Source organism: Amblyraja radiata, chromosome 7, assembly GCF_010909765.2.
Source record: "Amblyraja radiata isolate CabotCenter1 chromosome 7, sAmbRad1.1.pri, whole genome shotgun sequence".
Taxonomy (NCBI): Eukaryota; Metazoa; Chordata; class Chondrichthyes; order Rajiformes; family Rajidae; genus Amblyraja; species Amblyraja radiata.
This window is the reverse complement of record NC_045962.1, coordinates 83,220,220-83,245,710: the sequence shown is the minus strand read 5'-3', so window position 1 is coordinate 83,245,710 and position 25,491 is coordinate 83,220,220. Positions and strand designations below refer to the sequence as shown.

At 47.5% G+C, this 25,491-nt stretch overlaps 1 protein-coding gene across 2 annotated transcripts in view; it reads right to left on the bottom strand.

Moving 5' to 3' along the window:
• Positions 1-25,491, bottom strand: part of pdia5 (protein disulfide isomerase family A member 5) — a 159,428-nt gene that overhangs the window by 12,523 nt on the left and 121,414 nt on the right. For both annotated transcript variants that reach the window (XM_033024867.1, XM_033024866.1), the window contains 2 exons: positions 22,863-22,933; positions 535-669 (listed from right to left, as the gene is read on the bottom strand). In XM_033024867.1, the coding sequence (XP_032880758.1) occupies positions 535-669; positions 22,863-22,933 (206 nt within the window). The remainder of the gene's footprint in view (positions 1-534; positions 670-22,862; positions 22,934-25,491) is intronic.

The following is a 25,491-nucleotide window of genomic DNA, read 5'->3' as shown; positions in this document are numbered from 1 at the left end:
GGTTTTGCACTGTGTGAATTTCAGACAGCGCCCCCCCTGCTTGCTCTGGGCCCTGCCTTTGCGATGTGTGTGTCTGTGTGTGTGTGTGTGTGTCGCCGGCAGTCCGCTGAAAAATTGCCTAAGTGGGACTGGTCCATAAGGTTGATCACTGGTCGGCGCGGACTGGATTAGCCGAATGGCCTGTTTCCACGCTGTATCTCTAAAGTCGAAAGTCCAAACACAAGGCTCCCTCAGTACTGGCATTGGAGGGAAGAAACATGAATTTTCTACCTCGTTGATAACCGCTTCCCACTACGCACTGCCTGAGGTCAGTTGTGGCTGGCCCTTCTGGGTTTTCTCCAGGCGCTCTGGTCTCCTTCCACACTCCATAGTCATACAGGTTTGCAGGTTCATTGGCTTCGATAAAATTGTAAATTGTCCCTAGTGTGTGTGGGATAGTGTTGGTGTGCGGGGATCGCTGGTCGGCGCGGACTCGGTGGGCCGAAGGGCCTGTTTCCGCGCTGCACCTCTGCACTAAGTTAAAGCTGCACTCACCGATCGTTCCTCGCTGTATCTCTCGGTGAACTTGCCGTAGTTGTAGTAACTGATCATGGGATAGCCCTCCACGGCCTCCAGCTTGCACAGCTCATGGTTCCCTCCCTTCGTGCAGTCCACTGCAGCAAAGGCAACCTGCCGGGTCAAGTAACAACAGTTAGGGCGATCGGGTTGCTGCCTTACATCGCCAGTTCAGATCAATTCAGTTGCGATTATTGCCACATGTACCGAGGTACAGTGAAAAGCTTTTGTTGCGTGCTGACCAGTCAGCGGAAAGACAATACATGATTACAATCGAGCCATTTACAGGGTATAGATACATGATTAAGGGAATAGCGTGAATAATGTTTAGTGCAAGATGAAGCCGGTATAGTCGGAGTGTCTCCAATGTTTAGTCTTGTTTATTGTCACGTGTATCGAGGAAGAAGGAAAAGCTTTTGTTGCGTGCTAACAGTCAGTGGAAGGACAATACATGATTACAATGGAGACATTTACAGTGTATAGATACATGATAAGGGAATAGTAGCTCCAGAGACCCGGGTTCGATCCTGACCACGGGTGCTTGTCTGTACGTTCTCCCCGTGACCTGCGTGGGTTTTCACCGGGATCTCCGGGTTTTCTCCCACACTCCATAGACGTACAGGTTTGTAGGTTAATTGGCTCGGTATAATTGTAAATTGTCCCCAGTGTGAGTAAGATAGTGTAAATGTGCCAGGATCGCTGGTCGGGCCGAAGGACCTCTCTCCATGCTGTATCGCTAAACTGACAACATGCACAGGGTTGACCCCGCACAATAGTTTAGTTTAGTTTATTACTGTCACGTGTACTGGAGTACAGTGAAAAGCTTTTTGTTGCGTGGCAACCAGTCAGCGAAAAGACTGTACATGACAGTTCAAGTTCAAGTTCAAGTGAGTTTATTGTCATGTGTCCCTGTATAGGACAATGAAATTCTTGCTTTGCTAAGCACACAGAAAAGGATAACCAGTCAGTAGAAAGGATACAGGATAAAGGAAATAATATTTCGTGCAAGATAAAGTCCAGTAAAGTCCGATAAAGTCCAATAGTCAAGAGGCACAGAGCAAGAAATGTCAGCTAATTGTGGACGCAGCCCAGACCATCACACAAACCAACCTCCCTTCCATTGACTCCATTTATACCTCACGCTGCCTCGGCAAGGCCAGCAGCATAATCAAGGACGAGTCGCACACTGGCCACCCCCTCTTCTCCCCTCTCCCATCAGGCAAAAGGTGCAGAAGTGTGAAAACACACACCACATGATTCAGGGACAGTTTCTTCCCAGCTGTTATCAGGCAAATGAATTACCCTCCCTTAAGCAATGAGCAGTGCTGAACTACGATCATCCTCTTTGATGACCCTTGGACTATCCTTGATCAGACTTTGCCGGCTTTACCTTGCACTGAACATTATTCCCTTGTCATGTGTCTCTACACTGCAAATGGCTCGATTGTAATTGTGTATTGTCTTTCTACTGACTGGTTAGCAAACAACAAAAGCAACATGACAATACAATATGGTAAGGAACTACCGAATGGCCTAATTCTGCTTCTATGTCTTATGTCAAGGGGCGTCAAAGGTTACGGGGAGAGGCAGGAGAATGGGGTTCGGAGGGAAAAAATAGATTAGTCATGATCGAATGGCAAAGATAACTCGATAGGCTATGTCATGAAACAGGCCCTTTGGCCCAGTTTACACAGACGAGGTTGCCATACTGGGCTAATCCCATATGCCTGCATTTGGCCCATGACCCTCTAAACCCTTTCGATCCATATATCTGTCAAAATATCTCTTAAAAGATACTCCACCACAACTAGGGAGCAGTCCAGAACTATGATCTACCTCATTGGAGAACCTCGTACTATCTTTGATCAGACTTGATGTTGCACCAAATGTTAATCATATTATTCCCTTCATAGAAACATAGAAAATAGGTGCAGGAGTAGGCCATTCGGCCCTTCGAGCCTGCACCGCCATTCAATATGATCATGGCTGATCATCCAACTCAGTATCCTGTACCTGCCTTCTATGACACTAAGCTGGGGGGCAGTGTTAGCTGTGAGGAGGATGCTAGGAGACTGCAAGGTGACTTGGATAGGCTGGGTGAGTGGGCAAATGTTTGGCAGATGCAGTATAATGTGGATAAATGTGAGGTTATCCATTTTGGTGGCAAAAACAGGAAAACAGACTATTATCTAAATGGTGGCCGACTAGGAAAAGGGGAGATGCAGCGAGACCTGGGTGTCATGGTACACCAGTCATTGAAAGTGGGCATGCAGGTGCAGCAGGCAGTGAAGAAAGCGAATGGTATGTTAGCTTTCATAGCAAAAGGATTTGAGTATAGGAGCAGGGAGGTTCTACTGCAGTTGTACAGGGTCTTGGTGAGACCACACCTGGAGTATTGCGTACAGTTTTGGTCTCCAAATCTGAGGAAGGACATTATTGCCATAGAGGGAGTGCAGAGAAGGTTCACCAGACTGATTCCTGGGATGTCAGGACTGTCTTATGAAGAAAGACTGGATAGACTTGGTTTATACTCTCTAGAATTTAGGAGATTGAGAGGGGATCTTATAGAAACTTACAAAATTCTTAAGGGTTTGGACAGGCTAGATGCAGGAAGATTGCTCCCGATGTTGGGGAAGTCCAGGACAAGGGGTCACAGCTTAAGGATAAGGGGGAAATCCTTTAAAACCGAGATGAGAAGAACTTTTTTCACACAGAGAGTGGTGAATCTCTGGAACTCCCTGCCACAGAGGGTAGTCGAGGCCAGTTCATTGGTTATTTTTAAGAGGGAGTTAGATGTGGCCCTTGTGGCTAAGGGGATCAGAGGGTATGGAGAGAAGGCAGGTACGGGATACTGAGTTGGATGATCAGCCATGATCATATTGAATGGCGGTGCAGGCTCGAAGGGCCGAATGGCCTACTCCTGCACCTAATTTCTATGTTTCTATGTTTCTATGTTTCTCTCCATACCCCCTGATCCCTTTAACCACAAGGGCCACATCTAACTCCCTCTTAAATATAACCAATGAACTGGCCTCAACTACCTTCTGTGGCAGAGAATTCCACAGATTCACCACTCTCTGTGTGAAAAATGTTTTCCTCATCTTGGTCCTAAAAGATTTCCCCCTTATCCGTAAACTTTGACCCCTTGTTCTGGACTTCCCCAACATCGGGAACAATCTTCCTGCATCTAGCCTGTCCAACCCCTTAAGAATTTTGTAAGTTTCTATAAGTTTCTATATTCATCGTGTATCTGTACACTGTGGACGGCTCGATTGTAATCATGTGTTGTCTTTCCGCTGACTGGTCAGCACGCAACACTGTACCTCGGTATATGTGACAATAAACTGAACGAAAGTAAACTAAACGCCATCACAATTGTCCCTGGTTCTAGAGCTCAAGAATGTTAAATTGTCATGAGCACTGAGAAAGGAAGGATGAAATTCTTACTGGCTACATCTTTCCAGGCTTGTTAACGGAACGACACAGCAAATAAATGTACAACCATCACTAATACTGTCAATTATTAGTTGTACTAGATAGACCATTACACTGCAAGCTGAAGTGTGTAGCACAAACAACAAAAGTTTCAGAGTAGTTTCTTGCTGAGGTAGGGTTGTGGTTAACAGAATGGCAGAATGCCAAGGAAAATCTGCTCCGGCGAGGATGTCGTTAACCCGGAAAGGGTGCAGGGATTATTTGTGAGGATGCTGCCAGAATTCGAGGGCCCAGAGCTATAGGGAGAGGTTGAGCAGGCTAGGACTTCATTCCTTGGAGTGTAGGAGGATGAGGGGTGATCTTATAGAGGTGTGTAAAACACACAGAATGAATGCACAGTCTTTTACCCGGAGCAACAGCCAGAAGACAAAGGCTTATGGTGATTTAATAGGAACCTGATGGGCATTTTATTTTCACACAGAGGGTGGTGTGTATGGAACAAACTGCAAGCGGAGATAGTTGGGGCAATTAGAGTTACAACATTTTAAAGACACTTGGACAAGTACATAGATCAAATCTTAAAGCATGGAAACAGGCCCTTGGGTCCAACTTGCCCACACCGGCCAACTCGGCCCATCTCCAAAATTGTCCTATCCATGTACCTGTCTACATGTTTCTTAAACGATGCAATAGTACCTGCCTCAACTACCTCCTCCGGCACGTTCCATACACATACCAACCATTGCGTGAAAAAGTCATCCATCAGATTCCTATTAAATCATTCCCCCCCCCCCCCCGGCCCAGGGCGGCACGGTGGCGCAGTGGTAGAGTTGCTGCCATACAGAGTTTACATCTCCGGAGATGCGGGTTCGATCCCGGCTACGGGTGTGCTGTCTGTACGGAGTTTGTATGTTCTCCCCGCGACCGCGTGGGTTTTCTCCGAGATCTTCGGTTTCCTCCCACACTCCAAAGACGCGCAGGTTTGTCGGTTAATTAGCATGGATTTGTATACTTGGTATGTGTAAAATTGTCCCTAGTGTGTGTGTAGGATAATGTTATTAGACGGGGATCGCTGGCCGGCACGGACGCGGGTGGGTCAAAGGGCCTGTTTCCGCGCTGTATCTCCAAACTCGCCAGACGCATGAAGAAGAAGATCTCCAAACTAAAATAAATTAAACCTTAAACCTTTGTCTTCTGGCTGTTTCTCAATTCCCCTACTCTGGGCAAGACGCTCTGTGCATCTACCCGATCTATTCCTCTCATGATTTTATACACCTCTATAAGATATGTGGTTAGAAAAGAATTAGAGGGAGATGGGCCAAATGCGGGCAGGTGGGATATCCGTAGATGGGGCATCTTGTTCGGCAAGGCTAAGTTGGGATGAAGGGATGTTCCCATGCTGTATAACTTGATAAAAACTCATGGATATTTTGCTGACTATAGTTTTAAAAAATCTTATTAGGCAAGCTCCAGCGGCTGAAAGGCAATGTTCTGCCATCCTTGCTATGATGCTTAAAGTGTTGCTCCATGCCGATTTGAAGAACAGATTTCACATCACCCCATCCCAATCATTCGGTTCTTCGTGGAGATGCAGGTGTCGTTGCATGTGTTCACGGGATTGTTTGGTGGTGCAAGCAAGGATACGGAAAGAACCTACGTGATATGATTTGAGTTTTTGACGATGTGACCAAAGAGGTTTAAGAAAGAATGGGAGGTGCTGAATAAATTCTGGAGAAACTCAGCGGGTGAGGCAGCATCTATGGAGCGAAGGAATAGGTGACGAGCTGTAGAGGCTTTACACCAAATGACAGCTGGTTTGGAGCTCTGCTTAGTTTAATTTAGAGATACAGCGCAGACATAGGTGCTTTGGCCCACCGAGTCTGGACCGACCAGCGATCCCCGCACACTAACACTACCCTACACAAACATTAGGGACAATATACGATTTTTACCCAGCCAATTAGCCTACAAACCTGTACTTCTTTGGAGCGTGGGAGGAAACTGGAGATCCCGGAGAAAAACCACGCAGGTCACGGGGAGGACGTACAAACTCCGTACAGACAGCACCCGTAGTTGCAGATGAAAATAATTCCAGGTTATTAAGTTTGATCAAGACCTCCATGGGCCAGCACAGTGGGGCAGCGGTAGAGTTGCTGCCTAACGGCGCCAGAGACCCGGGTTCGATCCTGACTATGGGTGCTCCCTGTACGGAGTTTGAACGTTCTCCCTGTGACTGCGTGGGTTTTCGCCGGGTGCCCTGGTTTCCTCCCACACGCAAAGACGTGCAGGTTTGTAGGTTAATTGGCATCGGTAAAATTGTAAATTGTCCCTCGTGTGTAGAACAGTGCTAGTGATCGCTGGTCGGCACGGATTTGGTGGGCCTGTTCACTGCATTTAAAATTGTTGTGTCCATCTTTCGTTTGGTTCCATTTAGAAATAGTATGAGACGTGGTCTGCATTTATCGACTTACTACAAGTATAAGGTGCAACAGTGCTTTAAAAAAGAAATGGTGTCAGGATCTGGTAAGGGGGGATGAAAAATACGAAGTTGGTATATCCCTTTTTGCGCGGTTTTCATAATAGAGCTTTTGTTTCTTTTTCTTTCTTTCTTTTCTATGGTCTATTTCTTAACTTTTTTCCCCAACTCTTTTTCTAATGGGTTTTTCTTTTTGATCACTCTTTCACTCTAACACGACTCTTTCTCACTTTCTTTACTTTCTTTATTTCTATCTTTCCTTAAAGCTTAAAAAATGAAGGGGTACAATAAATGTAATAATATATATGTGGCTTGTACTACTGTAATTTACTGTACTTCTAGTGGCGGCCCTGGTGGCAGCGGCTCGCCTGCAGTCCGTTTGTTTTTACTTTTTTGTGTTGTTTTTTTCGTTTTGTCTAGTTAAGTTTTTGGTTTTTAGGTTGTGTTTATGTGGGGGTGGGGGGTTGAAACAGGGCTTGCTGTCTCTCCCTTCGGGGGAATGCGACTTTTTTGTCGTATCCCCCTTCTCTGCCTCCGTCTGCGCTGAGGCATAATGGCGGAGCTGGCGACCTCGAGACTCCGGAGGCAGAGCCAGTCAGGACTCACCCTGGGCTCACTCCCGTGAGGGCGGTCCGGCTCGGGGCTGGAACGGCGCTCCCGTGAGGGGCTGTGACGCTCCCGTGAGGGCGGCCTGGCGTGGGGCTGAGACTCTCCCGTGAGGGGCTGTGGCGCTCCCGTCGGAGCGGCCCAGCTCGAGGGTGGAATGGCGCTCCCGTCGGGGCGGCCCAGCTCGAGGGAGGAACGGCAGTCACGTGAGGGCAATCTGGCTAGGGGCTGGAACGGTGCTCCAGTGGCTGGGACGGCGTTGACCCGAGTCCGGGGTTCAGACGCGGGCCAGCGGCTGCGTCCGCTGGACTGGAGGGCGACAGCTTCGACCACCCCGGGCCGCGGTGTTTGAGCCGGCCCGTTTGCGGGGTTCGGTGAGCCGCGGGACTGTTTGTACCATCGCCCGGTGGGGTATCGCCGCAGCGCAGAGGGAGAAGAGGAGGGAAGAGACTGCAGCCCTAAGATTTTTGCCTCCACCACAGTGAGGAGGTGCTTGGAGGACTCACTGTGGTGGATGTTAATTTGTGTTTATTGTTGTTTATTATTGTATTATTGTATGTATGACTGCAGGCACGAAATTTCGTTCAGACCGTAAGGTCTGAATGACAATAAAGGTAATTCTAATTCTAATTCTAATTCTAATAAATAAAAATATATTTAAAAAAAAAAGAAATAGTATGAGAACAGGAACTTCGGCTCCTGATTCTGTGCCAACCAGCGACCCCCGTACACTAGTTCAATCCTAGACATTGGGGACCATTTATAGAAGGCAATTAACCTACACATCTGTACGTCTGTGGAGTGTGGGAGGAAACTGGAGCCCCCAGAGAATCACGCTATCACGCAGGGAGAAGGTACAAACTCCATACAGACAGGATTGAACCAGAGTCTCTGGCGCTGTGAGGCAGCAACTCTGCCGCTGCGCCACTGTGCTGCCCTCATTCTGACCTTAATTTCACTTTCTTAAATTTACGTGACACCTTGGTGATATTTTAAGCTGTTGTGTCCACCTGGTGACTCAGAGTGGATATTTTCATGCCTCGATCGATTCGAAAAATAATTTCTTTCAGGAAGTGCCGTGTCATTTAATCTGTGTGCGGCGTGCGTATTAAGCTTCAATTTACTGCGGCTTAAAAAAGAAAATAGATCAGCAGCTTGGAGAAGATCGACTGATATCAAAACACTCTCGACGGCCACCAAAATACCCTAGCATTTGTCTCCAGTGAGGGCGAAAATGCCGAGGGAACAACGGAGGCAGGCAGCAGCGGCACAGCGTCAGATGCAGGCCCTTCGGCCCACCGAGTCCGCGCCGACCGGCGATCCCCGCACACTAGCGCTACCCTACACACACCGGGGACAATTTACAATTATACCGAGCCGATTAACCTACAAACATGTACGCCTTTGGAGCGTGGGAGAAAACCGGAGCACCCGGTCTCGGGGAGAACGTACAAACTCCTTGCAGACAGCACCCGTAGTCGGGATCGAACCTGGGTCTCTGGCGCTGTAAGGCAGCAACTCTACCGCAGCTCCCATATAGCATAGATATAGGGTAGGGATGATTGAGAGGGCTCTGGACCAAATGCAGGACAATGGGGTGTAGGAGGCTGCTTCTTGATGTAAGGCCTTTTAATAAATCAACATATTCAATAGATTTACCACTGATCTAGTTTAGTTTTAGTTTAGAGGTACAGCACGGAAACAGGCCCTTCGGCCCACTGGATCCATGCCGACCAGCGATCCCCGCACATTAACACTATCCTACACCCACTAGGGACAATTTTTACATTTACCAAGCCAATTAGCCTACATACCTGCACGCCTTTGAGCTGTTTTATTTTGTGCCTGTGCCTATCTGAGTAAAGGCAGACACAAAATGCTGGAGTAACTCAGCTGGACAGGCAGCATCTCTGGAGAGAAGGAATGAGTGACATTTTGGGTCGAGACCCTTCTTCAGACTGATGTCAGGGTAGTGGGTGGGACAGAGAATGAATGTAGTCGGAGACAGTAAGACTGGTGGGAGGATTGGGAAGGGGGACGAGATGGAGAGAGGGAGAGAAAGCAAGGGCTATTGAAGTTAGAGAAGTCTATTTTCATACCGCAGGGGTGTAAGCTGCCCAAGCGAAATATGAGGTGCTCTTCCTCCAATTTGCGCTGGGCCTCACTCTGACAGTTGGGGAGGCCCAGGACAGAATGGTCAGATTGGGAATGGGAGGGGGAGTTGAAGTGCTGAGCAACCGGGAGATCAGGTAGGTTAAGTCGGTTTGAGCGGATGTGTTTAGTGAAACGATCGCCGAGCCTGCGCTTGGTCTCGCCGATGTACAGGAGTTGACACCTGGAACAGCGGACACAGTAGATGAGTTGGAGGAAGTGCAAGTGAACCTCTGCCTCAACTGAAAAGACTGTTGGGGTCTTTGGACGGAGTCGAGTGGGGAGGCAAAGGGACAGGTGTTTCATCTCCTGCGGTTGCAGGGGAAAGTACCTGGGGAGGGGGTGGTTTGGGTGGGAAGGGACAAGTTGACCAGGGAGTTGGGGAGGGAACGGTCTCTGCGGAAAGCAGAAAGGGGTGGAGATGGAAAGATGTGGCCAGTAGTGGGATCCCGTTGGAGTTGGCGAAGATGATGGAGGATTATATGCTGTATGCGACGGCTGATGGGATGGAAGGTGTGGACAAGAGGGACTCTGCTCTTGTTATGAATGGGGGGAGGGGGAGCAAGAGCGGAGCTGCGGGATATCGAGTACACCTTAGTAAGAGCCTCATCTCTAATGTAAGTGGGGAACCCCTGTTCCCTAAAGAATGAGGACATCTCCGATGACCTGGCATGGAATCCACATCCCCATCCACATCAACGGGACGGAGGTGGAACGTGTTTCCAGCTTCAGGTTTCTGGAGGGTCAACATCTCCGATGACCTCTCTTGGACTCACAATACCTCAACTCTGGTCAAGAAGGCTCACCAGCGTCTCTTCTTCCTGAGGAGACTGAAGAAGGTCCATCTGTCTCCTCAGATCCTGGTGAACTTCTACTGCTGCACCATCGAGAGCATCCTTACCAACTGTATCACAGTATGGTATGGCAACTGCTCTGTCTCCGACCGGAAAGCACTGCAGAGGGTGGTGAAAATTGCCCAACGCATCACCGGTTCCTCGCTCCCCTCCATTGAGTCTGTCCAAAGCCAGCGTTGTCTGCGGAGGGCGCTCAGCATCGCCAAGGACTGCTCTCACCCCAACCATGGACTGTTTACCCTCCTACCATCCGGGAGGCGCTACAGGTCTCTCCGTTGCCGGACCAGCAGGTCCAGGAACAGCTTCTTCCCTGCGGCTGTCACACTACTCAACAATGTACCTCGGTGACTGCCAATCACCCCCCCCCCCCCCCCCCCCCTCCTCCCACAGGAAAAACACTATGTCTGTATACATGTAAATAGTTTTATTTATTGAAATCATATTCTATGTCGCTCTTCAGGGAGATGCTAACTGCATTTTGTTGTCTCTGTACTGTACTGTACACTGACAATGACAATTAAAGTTGAATCTGAATCGGAAAACCTCATCCTGGGCGCAATGCGATGTAGCCCGAAGGTATTGGGAGTAGGGGATAGAATCTTTAAATCTCTCCTATCTGAGGAAAGTCAGATACAGGGTATGGGTAAAGTATAAAATTGCCTCCTACATAGGGCCAGCGTGGTCTGCAAGGACAAGGTGGGCCTGAAGGGCCTCTATGCTGAATAAGCTCTCTCTAGTAGGCCATTTGACCCTTCAGTTTCTCTGTCCTTCAGATTTCCTATCTCCATTTCCCTCCTAATGCAAATTTAATTTAATTCTTCCCTCATTCATAGCCTCAGAATTAAAGGACGTTCCTTTAGGAAGGAGACGAGGAGGAATATATTTAATCAGAGGGTGGTGAATCTGTGGAATTCATTGCCACAGAAGGCTGTGGAGGCCAAGTCAATGGATATTTTTAAGGCAGAGGTAGATAAATTCTTGATTAGGGGTTAGAAACACATAAAATTCTTAAAGGATTGGACAGGCTAGTTTAGTTTTAGTTTAGACATACAGCACGGAAACAGGCCCTTCGGCCCACTGGGTCCACGCCGACCAGCGATCCCCGCACATTAACACTATCCTACACCCACTAGGGACAATTTTTACATTTACCATGCTAATTAACGTACATACCTGCACGTCTTTGATGCAGGAAAAATGTTCCCGATGTTGGGGGGAGTCCGGAACCAAGGGGTCACAGTTTAAGAATAAGGGGTCGGCTATTTAGGACTGAGATGAGGAAAAACGTTTTCACCCAGAGAGTTGTGAATCTGTGGAATTCTCTGCCACAGAAGGCAGTGGAGGCCAATTCACTGGGTGTTTTCAAGAGAGAGTTAGATTCAGCTCTTAGGGCTAACGTAATCAAGGGATATGGGGAGAAAGCAGGAATGGGGTACTGATTTTAGATGACCAGTCATGGCTTGAAGGGCCGCACAACCTACTCCTGCACCTATTTTTCTATGTTATGGGGAGAAGGCAGGAGAATGGGGTTAGGAGGGAGAGACAGATCAGCCATGATTGAATGGCAGAATAGACTTGATGGGACGAATGACCTCATTCTGTTCCTATCACTGATGAACTTATGAGCACTTGAAATCCAAACATTTTTAGATCACTTGCAAACTATTTTGTGAATCCTAAGTAGAAAGTTAATTGATCTGCCCTTTCAGTGCTCCCTTTTAATACAATCCCCTGTTCATGGCTGTAAGGAGCTTACATTTGCCTTTACTAATCATTTTCTCCTATCTATAGAAGCTTTCACAGTCAGTTCATGTTTTCCGTAAGCTTACTTATATACTCTATTTTCTCTTCCCAACTAAACCCTTTGTCCTCCTCTGCTAGTCCTTGGATCCAACACCAGCCCGACTAGCTCCCTACCATGGAAAGCATTTTATCCGGATGCATCACAGCATGGTTTGGGAACAGCTCCATCAAAGACCGTTAGAAATTGCAGAGAATCGTGGACGCAGCCCAGACCATCGCACAAACAAACCTCCCTTCTATTGATTCCATTTATACCTTTTTCTCACAGAGAGTGGTGAGTCTGGGGAATTCTTTGCCTCAGGGGGCGTGGAGGCAAGTTCTCTGGATGCTTTCAAGAGAGAGCTAGAAAGGGCTCTTAAAAATAGCAGAGTCAGGGGATATGGGGAGAAGGCAGGAACGGGGTACTGATTGGGGATGCTCAGCCATGATCACATTGAATGGCGGTGCTGGCTCGAAGGGCCGAATGGCCTACTCCTGCACCTATTGTCTATTGTCTATACCTCACGTTGCCTCGGCAAGGCCAGCAGTATAATCAAGGACGAGTCGCACCCTGGCCACTCCCACTTCTCCCCTCTCCCATCGGGCAAAAGGTACAGAAGTGTGAAAACGCACACCTCCAGATTCAGGGACAGTTTCTTCCCAGCTGTTATCCGGCAACTGAACCATCCTACCTCAACCAGAGAGCGGTCCTGAGCTATTATCTACTTCATCGGAGACCCTCGGACTATCTTTGACTTCACTGGCTTTATCTTGCACTAAACGTTATTCCCGTTATTCTCTTCATCATGTATCTGTACACGGTGAACGGCTCAATTGTAATCATGTATTGTCTTTCCGCTGACTGGTTGGCACGCAACAAAAGCTATTCACGGTACCTCGGTACGCGTGAAAATAAACTGAACTCAATAAACTGGTCTCAACTCAACCCACCCTGGCTTGGCCTCTGTAAGATGAAGTTGTAGATAATTAGAGATTTACTCTAATTGCAATATCCTGTTCAATGCCATCCTCTACATCTCACCGCTATAGTTTGTGGGTGTGGATTCAAGTCCCACTGGTGTGTTACGGGGTTCACAGCGCCACAGATGCATGGTATCATGCACTACTGGGCCGGCCACTTGAATTAAGGTGCTTGATGATACAAATACACTAGGAATCCCAGAACCAACACCAATGGCTGGAAACAGAGCGTGGGTCAGGAAGCACCTCCGGAGAAATAGGATGGGTGATTTCAGTATAGGAGTAAAGAGGTTCTTCTGCAGTTGTAATAGGGCTCTGGTGAGACCACATCTGGAGTATTGTGTACAGTTTTGGTCTCCTAATTTGAGGAAGGACATCCTTGTGATTGAGGCAGTGCAGTGTAGGTTCATGAGATTGATCCCTGGGATGGCGGGACTGTCATACGAGGAAGGATTGAAAAGACTAGGCTTGTATTCACTGGAGTTTAGAAGGATGAGGGGTTGGGGGGGGGGTCTTATAGAAACATATAAAATTATAAAAGGACTGGACAAGCTAGATGCAGGAAAAATGGTCCCAATGTTGGGCTAGTCCAGAACCAGGGGCCACAGTCTTAGAATAAAGGGGTCATTTAAGACTGAGGTGAGAAAAAACGTTTTCACCCAAAGAGTTGTGAATTTATGGAATTCCCTGCCACAGAGGGCAGTGGAGGCCAAGTCACTGGATGGATTTAAGAGAGTTAGATAGTGCTCTAGGGGCTAGTGGAGTCAAGGGATATGGGGAGAAGGCAGGCACAGGTTATTGATAGGGGACGATCAGCCATGATCACAATGAATGGCGGTGCTGGCTCGAAGGGCCGAATGGCCTCCTCCTGCACCTAGTTTCTATGTTTCTGGTCGGGACCCTTCTTCAGACTGAGAGTCAGGGTGCGGGAACTGGAGGTAGGAAGAGGCTAGAACAAGGGAAGGCATCGAAGGCGGCAAATCTACTGCCGCGCCACCGTGCCGCCCCAAAGCTCTTCCATTAAGAGATGATGAAAGATAAATCACAGCACTATTTTGATCAAACAACCTAAACTGCGGATTATTATTAAAGCAATCAAAGTGAAGTGCAGATGCTGGTTTAATACCAGAGAGAGACACAAAGTCCTGGATCAACTCAGCAGGTCAGGCGGCTTCTTATAAGGTCATAACTCATAAGTGATAGGAGCAGAATTAGGCCATTCGGTCTGTCAAGTCTACTCCACCCATGGCTGATCCATCTCTTCCTCATAATCCCATTCTCCTGCCTTCTCCCCATAACCCCTGACACCCAGTGGCAGACTGGCCAGGGTGTCAGCTTGCCCGATGGCAAGTGTGCCCCTGATGAAGTGGGCCCATTATATCAAGTGGGCCCCAGATGAAGTGGGCCCGCTTTGTCTCCTGGCAACCAATATTTTTAGACCCAGTCCGCCACTGCTGACACCCGTACTAATCTGGAATCTATCTATCTCTGCCGTAGAAATATCTACGGGTCGGGTCCCTTCTTTAACGCAATGGAAAGGAAGGACATTAGTTTGGAGGATGTGGAATCGGTATGGGTAGAGCTGCGAAACACTAAGGGGCAGAAAACGCTGGTGGGTGTTGTGTACAGGCCACCTAACAGTAGTAGTGAAGTTGGAGATGGTATCAAACAGGAAATTAGAAATGCGTTCGACAAAGGCAAAACCGTTATAATGGGTGACTTCAATCTGCATATAGATTGGGTGAATCAAATTGGCAGGGGTGCTGAGGAAGAGGATTTTTTGGAATGTATGCGGGATAGTTATCTAAATCAACATGTAGAGGAACCAACGAGAGAGCAGGCTATTTTAGACTGGGTATTGAGTAATGAGGAAGGGTTAGTTAGCAGTCTTGTTGTACGTGCCCCCTTGGGCAAGAGTGACCATAATATGGTTGAGTTCTTCATTAGGATGGAGAGTGACATTGTTAATTCAGAAACAATGGTTCTGAACTTAAAGAAAGGTAACTTTGAGGGTATGAGACGTGAATTGGCCAAGATTGACTGGCAATTAATTCTAAAAGGGTTGACGGTGGATATGCAATGGAAGACATTTAAAGACTGCATGGATGAACTACAAAAATTGTTCATCCCAGTTTGGCAAAAGAATAAATCAGGGAAGGTAGTGCATCCGTGGATAACAAGGGAAATCAGGGATAGTATCAAAGCAAAGGATGATGCGTACAAATTAGCCAGAAAAAGCAGCATACCGGAGGACTGGGAGAAATTCAGAGACCAGCAGAGGAGGACAAAGGGCTTAATTAGGAAAGGAAAAATAGATCATGAAAGAAAACTGGCAGGGAACATAAAAACTGACTGCAAAAGTTTTTATAGATATGTGAAAAGAAAGAGATTAGTTAAAACAAATGTAGGTCCCTTGCAGTCAGAAACAGGTGAGTTGATCATGGGGAACAAGGATATGGCGGACCAATTGAATAACTACTTTGGTTCCGTCTTCACTAAGGAAGACATAAATAATCTGCCGGAAATAGCAGGGGACCGCGGGTCAAAGGAGTTGGAGGAATTGAGTGAAATCCAGGTTAGCCGGGAAGTGGTGTTGGGTAAATTGAATGGATTAAAGGCCGATAAATCCCCAGGGCCAGATAGGCTGCATCCCAGAGTACTTAAGGAAGTAGCTCCAGAAATAGTGGATGCATTAGTAATAATCTTTCAAAACTCTTTAGATTCTGGAGTAGTTCCTGAGGATTGGCGGGTAGCAAACGTAACCCCACTTTTTAAGAAGGGAGGGAGAGAGAAAACGGGGAATTACAGACCAGTTAGTCTAACATCGGTAGTGGGGAAACTGCTAGAGTCAGTTATTAAAGATGGGATAGCAGCACATTTGGAAAGTGGTGAAATCATTGGACAAAGTCAGCATGGATTTACAAAAGGTAAATCATGTCTGACGAATCTTATAGAATTTTTCGAGGATGTAACTAGTAGCGTGGATAGGGGAGAACCAGTGGATGTGGTGTATCTGGACTTCCAGAAGGCTTTCGACAAGGTCCCACATAAGAGATTAGTTTACAAACTTAAAGCACACTGGCATTGGGGGTTCAGTATTGATGTGGATAGAGAACTGCCTGGCAAACAGGAAGCAAAGAGTAGGAGTAAACGGGTCCTTTTCACAATGGCAGGCAGTGACTAGTGGGGTACCGCAAGGCTCAGTGCTGGGACCCCAGCTATTTACAATATATATAAATGATCTGGATGAGGGAATTGAAGGCAATATCTCCAAGTTTGCGGATGACACTAAGCTGGGGGGCAGTGTTAGCTGTGAGGAGGATGCTAGGAGACTGCAAGGTGACTTGGATAGGCTGGGTGAGTGGGCAAATGTTTGGCAGATGCAGTATAATGTGGATAAATGTGAGGTTATCCATTTTGGTGGCAAAAACAGGAAAGCAGACTATTATCTAAATGGTGGCCGACTAGGAAAAGGGGAGATGCAGCGAGACCTGGGTGTCATGGTACACCAGTCATTGAAAGTGGGCATGCAGGTGCAGCAGGCAGTGAAGAAAGCGAATGGTATGTTAGCTTTCATAGCAAAAGGATTTGAGTATAGGAGCAGGCAGGTTCTACTGCAGTTGTACAGGGTCTTGGTGAGACCACACCTGGAGTATTGCGTACAGTTTTGGTCTCCAAATCTGAGGAAGGACATTATTGCCATAGAGGGAGTGCAGAGAAGGTTCACCAGACTGATTCCTGGGATGTCAGGACTGTCTTATGAAGAAAGACTGGATAGACTTGGTTTATACTCTCTAGAATTTAGGAGATTGAGAGGGGATCTTATAGAAACTTACAAAATTCTTAAGGGGTTGGACAGGCTAGATGCAGGAAGATTGCTCCCGATGTTGGGGAAGTCCAGGACAAGGGGTCACAGCTTAAGGATAAGGGGGAAATCCTTTAAAACCGAGATGAGAAGAACTTTTTTCACACAGAGAGTGGTGAATCTCTGGAACTCCCTGCCACAGAGGGTAGTCGAGGCCAGTTCATTGGCTATATTTAAGAGGGAGTTAGATGTGGCCCTTGTGGCTAAGGGGATCAGAGGGTATGGAGAGAAGGCAGGTACGGGATACTGAGTTGGATGATCAGCCATGATCATATTGAATGGCGGTGCAGGCTCGAAGGGCCGAATGGCCTACTCCTGCACCTAATTTCTATGTTTCTATGTTTAGATTCTTCTTCAGATCTTTAAAGCAACGCAGTCGGACATCTTTCAACAAAGGAATGGCTGTGGTTCACAAACAGAATCTCTGACGCCCCTTTGAAGCCAGCAGGCCTCAGCATTGCCCGTTAGCTACTCAAACCTATTTCCAAGAAAGGAGAAAACAACAAAAGAGGGAGGTTTTTGTGTTTGATTTGTTCGCAGGGACTTCATGGGTGTTCTGATTCCTCCCGTTGCCAGACATCTGAGTGCTTGCAAAGTCCAGCTGGAGGCGTAGAGCAACGAGGTGTGGCGGGGAATATTGGCATTCTTCCCCCTTGCAGAGGTTAGCTGATGGAGCATAGGGTAGGCCGAGGGACACTCCTGTGTGTTGATAGATCAAGGGGAGCCTGGCATCGGACTCAAGCAGCCTGAAGTGACTTGGATCCCGTGTTAGTGAAAGATCCTGTTCACATAACCGGCTTATTGGCAAAAGGATTGGGTTTAATGGAATTGTTATTGACAGTCATTTGGGGGAAAAGAGGGAACGTGGACAAAGCAGCATTAAGCGCATTGATTTTTTCAATCCTGCCCAAACAGCATTGGAAATGGCCATGGCTTTGTTCCATTAACACAAGTTGCTGATCAATATGTACTCTATGTACTCTAATCAATATGTACCTTGCAAAGCTAGGTTGTGGCGAGGCATAGGTCAATGCACAAACACACTGCATCATTTTCTATTTTGTAGTGCTGGGTTTGATAGCTAAATATTGGGCGTTCTGGAACTCTGCCACAGATACGCCGCAGAAGGCATTTTATCGGGAAGCGTCACAGCGTGGTTTGGGAACAGCTCCGTCCAAGATCCCAAAGAAATTGCAGAGAGTTGTGGACGCAACCCTGACCGTCGTGCAAACCAACCTCCCTTCCATTGACTCCATTTACAGTCAATGGCCGCGGCAAGGCCACCAACATAATCAAGGACCAGTCTCACCCCGGTCACTCCCTCTTCTCCCCTCTCCTGTCAGACTAGAGGTACAGAAGTGTGAAAACGCACACCTCCAGATTCAGGGACAGTTGTGCCCAGCTGTTATTAGACAACTGAACCATCTTTTCAACAATTGATTGAGAACAGTCCTGAGCTATTATCTACCTCATTGTTCAGTTCGGTTTAGTTCATTGTCATGTGTATCGAAGATTTTGTTGTGAGACATTTACAATTAGAGGCCCTTGGACTAGAGAGTTGTGAATATGTGGAATCACCCAGAGAGTTGTGAATTTGTGGAATTCCCTGCCACAGAAAATAGTAGAGGCCAATTCACTGGATGAATTTAAAAGAGAGTTAGATAGAGCTCTAGGGGCTATCGGAATCAAGGGATATGGGGAGAAGGCAGGCACGGGTTACTGATTGTGGATGATCAGCCAAGATCACAATGACAATAGACAATAGATGCAGGAATAGGCCATTCGGCCCTTCGAGCCACCACCGCCATTCAATGTAATCATGGCTGATCATCCACAATCAGTACCCCGTTCCTGCCTTCTCTCCATATCCCTTAACTCTGCTTTTCCTAAGAGCTCTATCTAACGATCTAATGAATGGAAGTACAGGCTCGAAAGGCCAAATGGTCTCCTCCTGCACCTATTTTCTATGTTTCTATGACTATCTTTAATTGGACTTTATCTTACACTAAACGTAATTTTGTTTACCCTGTACCATGTAATCATGTATATTCTTTCCGATTGGTTAGCACGCAACAAAAGTTTTTCACAGTATCTCGGTAAACTAAACTAAAACAAAACTTTTAAGGTGGTGATTTTGGCGCGGTAGTTGCAGGGGTTAACGGGCGCATTGGCCAGACTTGCATTCCTTGGAGGGCAGAAGGAAGGTCACAGGGTCATCTGTCGTTGAGGTATTTAAGGCGATTGATGGATTTGACAGGAGAGCTTAAAACTATTTCCTCTGGTCCAGAGTGCAGAGAAAGAGAAAAAAAAAAAATTAGAACAGTGTTGTTTCTTCATAAAATGCACGGTGGAATTGTGGAATTCCCCATAGATGCTGCCTCACCCGCTGTGTTACTCCAGCGTTTTGTGTCTACTTTCGATTTTATCCAGAACCAGGGGCCACAGTTTAAGAATAAAGGGTAAGCCATTTAGAACGGAGACGAGGAAACACTTTTTTCTCACAGAGAGTTGTGAGTCTGTGGAATTCTCTACCTCAGAGAGCGGTGGAGGCCGGTTCTCTGGATACTTTCAAGAGAGAGCTAGATAGGACTCTTAAAGATAGTGGAGTCAGGGGATATGGGGAGAAGGCAGGAACGGGGTGATGATTGGGGATGATCAGCCATGATCACAGTGAATGGCGGTGCTGGCTCGAATGGCCTACTCTTGCACCCATTGTCTATAGCATCTATGGAGAGAAGGAATGGGTGACGTTTACGGGTCCCTTGTGGGTCTCGACCCGAAACGTCACCCGTTCCTTCTCTCCACAGATGCTGCCTCACCCGCTGAGTTACTCCAGCATTTTGTGTCTACCTTCGATTTTATCCAGCATCTGCAGTTCTTGCTTACACCAAGACCCATGGAATCTTGGTGGGTAAACAAAGTTTAAAAATGCAGCCGGGGAGTGAAAGGCAAGTTTGGATTTAGTGCACAATTGTGGAAAATCGCATGGACTTACAAGCGAGTTAGCAAGAATTGGCAATAAGTAAGAAATAAAAATAACTTAACAGAATCTTTAGAAAGATGAGGGGTGACCTTTTTGAAACCATGTGCGACAGCATGCAGAGGATAAGACTGTTTGGTGAACTTTTTCGTTTAGTTTAGGTTAGTTTAGTCTAGAGATACAGCACGGAAACTAGGCCCTTCGGACCACCGAGTCCGAGCCGACCAGCGATCCCCGCACATTAACACTATCCTACACCCACCAGGGACAATTTGTACATTAACCTACAAACCTGTACGTCTTTGGAGTGTGGGAGGAAACCGAAGATCTCGGAGAAAACCCACGCAGGTCACGGGGAGAACGTACAAACTCCGTACAGACAGCACCTGTAGTCGGGATGGAACAAGGGTCTCCGGCGCTGCATTCGCTGTAAGGCAGCAACTCTAGCGCTGCGCCACCGTGACCGCTTCTATAATTCTGTCGGCGCCAAAATGTGGCGACACGTGTGTATTGCCGAGGTGAGTTTAGTTTAGTTTAATTTCGTTTTAGAGATACAGCGTAAAAACAGGCCCTTCGACCCACTGAGTCTACACCGACCAGCGATCCCCGCACATTAACACAAGCCTACACACACTGGGGACAATTTACACTGATACCAAGTATATAAACCTAAGCCAACAAACCTGTACGTCTTTGGGGTGTGGGAGGAAACCGAAGATCTCGGAGAAAGCCCACGCGGTCACGGGGAGGACCTAGAAACTTCGTACAGTCAGCACCCGTTGTCGGGATGGACCCGGATCTCCGGCTCAGCAAACGATGTAATGCCCCTGTCCCACTTAGGAAACCTCTGGAGACTTTGGAGCCCCAGCCAAGGTTTCCGCGCGGTTCCCGGAGGTTGCAGGTGGTTGCCGGAGGTTTCAGGTAGTGGAAGCAGGTAGGGAGACTGACAAAAACCTCCGGGAACCTCACGGAAACCGTGGGTGGGGCGCAAAGTCTCCAGAGGTTTCCGTTCAGGTTTCCTAAGTGGGACAGGGGCATTAAGGCAGCAACTCTACCGCTGCGCCACCGTGCCGCCCATTGCTACATGGTTTTATCAGGTTGTTCAGAAGAACAAAGCGTTTTGCTGTACGTGTGTGACAATAACGTTTCATTGAATTGAATTGGATCTTTGATGGTGTTGACTGCTAGCAAGAATGATCAGGAAGGTGGCACCGTGGCGCTGTTGGTAGAGCTGCTGCCTCTCAGCACCAGAGACCGGGGTTCGATCTTCCCCTCGACTGGTGATTGTGTGGAGTTTGCGTGTTCTCCTGTGACTGTGTGGGTTTTCTCCGGGTGCTCTGGTTCCCCCGGTGCTGGTCCGTAGGTCAATTGGTCTCTGTAAATGTTCCCAGGGTGTGTAGGGAAAGTTGGATAACATAACTATACAGGGGCGCAGCTGGTCGAGTTGCTGCCTTACAGCACCAGAGACCCCGGTTCGATCCTGACCACGGGTGCTGTCTGTACGGAGTTTGTACGCTCTCCCCGTGACCTGCGCGGGTTTCCTCCGGGTGCTCCGGATTCCTCCCACATCTCAATGACGTGCGGGTTTGTAGGGAGTGGATGAGAAAGTGGGATAATGTGGAATGCGTGTATCATGGGCGATCGGTGGTTAGCGTGGACTCTGTGGGCCGAAGGGTCTGCTCCCATGCTATATCTTTAAACTAAACTAAATAGAGGAGCATCCTCTGCCCTTCCCCATTGGACCTTATCATAACCTTTAACCCCTCTATCTGGCCCCTTTGCCTTCTCTTTTCTCCTTAACAGGAAAGACACAAGTTTGTTCACTTTTCCTTTATAGCATGCCAGGCATGGTGGCGCAGTGGTAGAGTTGCTGCCTTACAGCGACCCAGGTTCGATCCCAACTACGGGTGCTGTCCTTACTGGAATTTGTACGTTCTCCCCATGACCTGCGAGGGTTTTCTCCGCGGTCCTCGGTTTCGTCTCACACGCCAAAGACACACAGGTTTGCAGGTGAATTGGCTTGGCATAAATGTAAATTGTCACTAGTATGTGAACACACAAGAGTGTGTTCTTCTGTTCCGATGTCGGAGCTCTGATCATCCCGGCGAGAGGGCCTGAACATCGGGCCGTCCGTCGCGGCGACTGCAGAGGGTTCAAAGGCACCGACCACGGATGAACAATAGACAATAGGTGCAGGAGTAGGCCATTTGGTCCTTCGAGCCAGCACCGCCATTCAATGTGATCATCGCTGATCATCCCCAATCAGTACCCCGTTCCTGCCTTCTCCCCATATCCCCTGACTCCGCTATTTTTAAGAGCCCTATCTAGCTCTCTCTTGAAAGAATCGAGAGAACCTGCCTCTGAAGCAGAGAATTCCACAGACTCACCACTCTCTGTGAGAAAAAGTGTTTCCTCGTCTCCGTTCTAAATGGCTTACTCCTTATTCTTAAACTGTGGCCCCTGGTTCCGGACTCCCCCAACATAGGGAACATGTTTCCTGCCTCTAGCGTGTCCAAGCCCGTAACAATCTTATATGTTTCAATGAGATGCCCTCTCATCCTTCTAAACTCCAGAGTGTACAAGCCCAGCTGCTCCATTCTCTCAGCATATGACAGTCCCGCCATCCCGGGAATTAACCTTGTAAACCTACGCTGCACTCCCTCAATAGCAAGAATGTTCTTCCTCAAATTAGGGAAACAAAGAGGAAGATGACTGAACTTTATTGCCTTCCCTCACAGTGGGGAACTTTGATTCCACTGTGTGAGGATGTTCATTTTAAACTCTATTGTGTATTGTGTTCTTTTTATTTGTTCTTTTTATTTGAACTCAAATCCCACTGTACCTATTGGTGCATGTGACAATAAATGTAACTTGAACTTGAACTTGACTTGAACTTGACTTGAACTGTGTGTGGGTGTGTGGGATAGTGTTAGTGTGCGGGGGGGGGGGGGGGGGGGGGGGGAATCGCTGGTCGGTGCAGAGGGGCCTGTTTCTGCGCTGTATCTCTAAAACTAAAACTAAGCCACTTGTATCACTGATTCCACACTTCCCAGCACTGAGCCATTCAGCTACAAGCCGCGGGGGAGCGATTTGTGCAGTTGCATGCTGATGAAAAGCTGAATTGTTTTTACATGAGGCATAAGAGACTGGAGCGGTCCCTCGAGGCAGACAAATTACCTTGCGTTCCTCTTTAAAGTGGTCGGCAGCTGTTGTGAAATGCGGGATGGTGTTCTTACAGTGAGGACACCCTAGAATGAAAAATAATGAAAGAGCCGTTCAAATATCACATTGGTCACAATCTGAGAGCTTGATCTGTGAGGTTAGATGAAGCCATTGAAGGAAACTGACGGAGATAATAAAAAAAAATTAAGCTTGCATTGGTGGCTGCCTCTGAGTTAGTAGAGTTGCTGCCTTACAGTGCCAGAGACCCGTGTTCGATCCGCACTCCTGCTGTCTTTAGTTCATGTTCATAAGGTATAGGAGCAGAATTAGGCCATTCGGCCCATCAAGTCTACTCTGCCGTACAATCATGGCTGATCTATCTTTCCCTCTCAACCCCATTCTCCTGCCTTCTCCCCATAACTCCCGACACTCTTGACTAATGAAGAATCTGTCAATCTGTGCCTCAAAAATACCCAATGATGTGGCCTCCACAGCCGTCTGTGGCGATGAATTCCACAGATTCACCATGCTCTGACTAAAGAAATTCCTCCATTTCCTTTCTAAAGGTATGTCCTTTCATTCGGAGGCTCTGGCCTCGGGTCCTGGACTCTCTCACAAGTGGAAACATCCTTTCCACATCCACTCTATCCGAGCCTTTCGTTATTCGGTAAGTTTCAATGGGGTCACCTCTCATCCTTCTAAACTCCAGTGAGTACAGGCCCAGTGCCGTCAAACCTTCATCATAAGTTAACCCATTCTTTCCTGGAATTATTCTTGTAAATCTCTTCTGGACTCTCTCCATCAACAGCACATCCTTCCGCAGATATGGGGCCCAAAACTGCTCACAATACTCCAAATGCAATTTGACCAGTGCCTTATAAGGCCTCAGCAGTACATTCCTGTTATTATATTCTAGTCTTTGCTTCTATGTTCTCCCCGTGACCACGTATATTTTCTCCGGCTGCTCCGGTTTCCTCCCACACTCCACAGACTTACAGATCTGTAGGTTAATTGGCATCAGTGTGGTGGGAGATTGCAACCTTCACGTGGTCCACCCTGTTTCGACGAATGCAATCAACCTGGTCTGCACAATCAAATAAGATCCAATAGAACAAGTTGTCCTACAACTTTAGGCCGTGCACGCCATACGCAAGAAGAAGAAGATTGGCATCAGTAAAAAAACCTGTGAATTGTCCTTAGTGTGTAGAATAGTGCTAGTGTATGGGGTGATCGCTGGTCACAAATTTATAGTAGAATTAGGCCATTCGGCCCATCCAGTGCCATTCAATCATCACTGATCTCTGCCTCCTGCCCATTTTCCCGCCTTCTCCCCATAACCCTTGACACCTGTTCTAATCAAGAATTTGTCTATCTCTGCCTCAAAAAAGGTGGACTCGATGGGCCGAAGGGCCTGTTTCCACGTTGCACGACTAAAGTCTAGAGTTCTCTCTTCCCAAGCTAGTAACATTACAAAAGGAACAAATATACAACTGCATTTGTTCTTTCAATGTTAATGTGATCAGATTGCTTCAAGCATAATCCTCTTGGGAGCTACTTATCCCAACCATTTATGCATGGGAATAATTCTGATGTGGCAGTTGTGAAACAAGTCATTTTCAGTCTCTGCCACTGTTTGTGCGGCATTAGCAGGATTAATTGGATGTGACGTTGATCCTGTCTGGACACAAGATCTTCAGGATCCATAATTGTGGACAACAAGGTTGACACAAAATGCTGGAGTAACTCAGCGGGTCAGGCAGCATCTTTGGAGAGAAGGAATAGGTCTCAAAATCATGAGAGGAATAGATCAGGTCTATTACACAGCGTCTTTTACCCAGATTAAGGGAATCGAGGACCAGAGGACATAGGTTCAAGGTGAAGGGGAAAAGATTTAATAGGAATCAGAGGGGTAACATTTTCACACAGAGGGTGATGGGTGTATGGAACAAGCTGCCAGAGAAGGTAGTTGAGGCTGGGACTACCCCATTGTTTAAGAAACAGTTGGATAGGTACATGGATAGGGCAGGTTTAGAGGGTTATGGACCAAGCGCAGGCAAGTGGGACTAGTGTAGCTGGGACATTGTTGGCCGGCGTGGGCGAGTTGGGCTGAAGGGCCTGTTTCCACATTGTATTACTCAATATCATGGGTAGACAAAAGTGCTGGAGAAACTCAGCGGGTGCGGCAGCATTTATGGAGCGAAGGAAATAGGCAACGTTGATTCTCCATAGATCCGTTGATCTCCATTGATGCCTCCATAGATGATGCCGCACCCGCTGAGTTTCGCCAGCACTTTTGTCTACCTTCGATTTTCCAGCATCTGCAGTTCCTTCTTGAAAACTCTATATCATTGGGTTAAGAGGGAGAGATAGATCAGCCATGATTGAATGTCAGAGTAGACGATGGGCAGAGTGACGTAAGTCTGCTCCTATCACTTATCTTCCTATGATTCTCCTGCCTTCTCCCCATAACCCCTGACGCCCGTATTAATCAAGAATCTATCTCTGCCGTAAAAAAATCCATTGGCGGCCTCCACAGCCATCTGCGGCAATGAATTCCACAGATTTACCACCCTCCGACTAAAGAAATTCCTCCTCAACTCCTTCCTAAAGGAGCGTCCTTTTATTCTGAGCCTCCACATCCGCT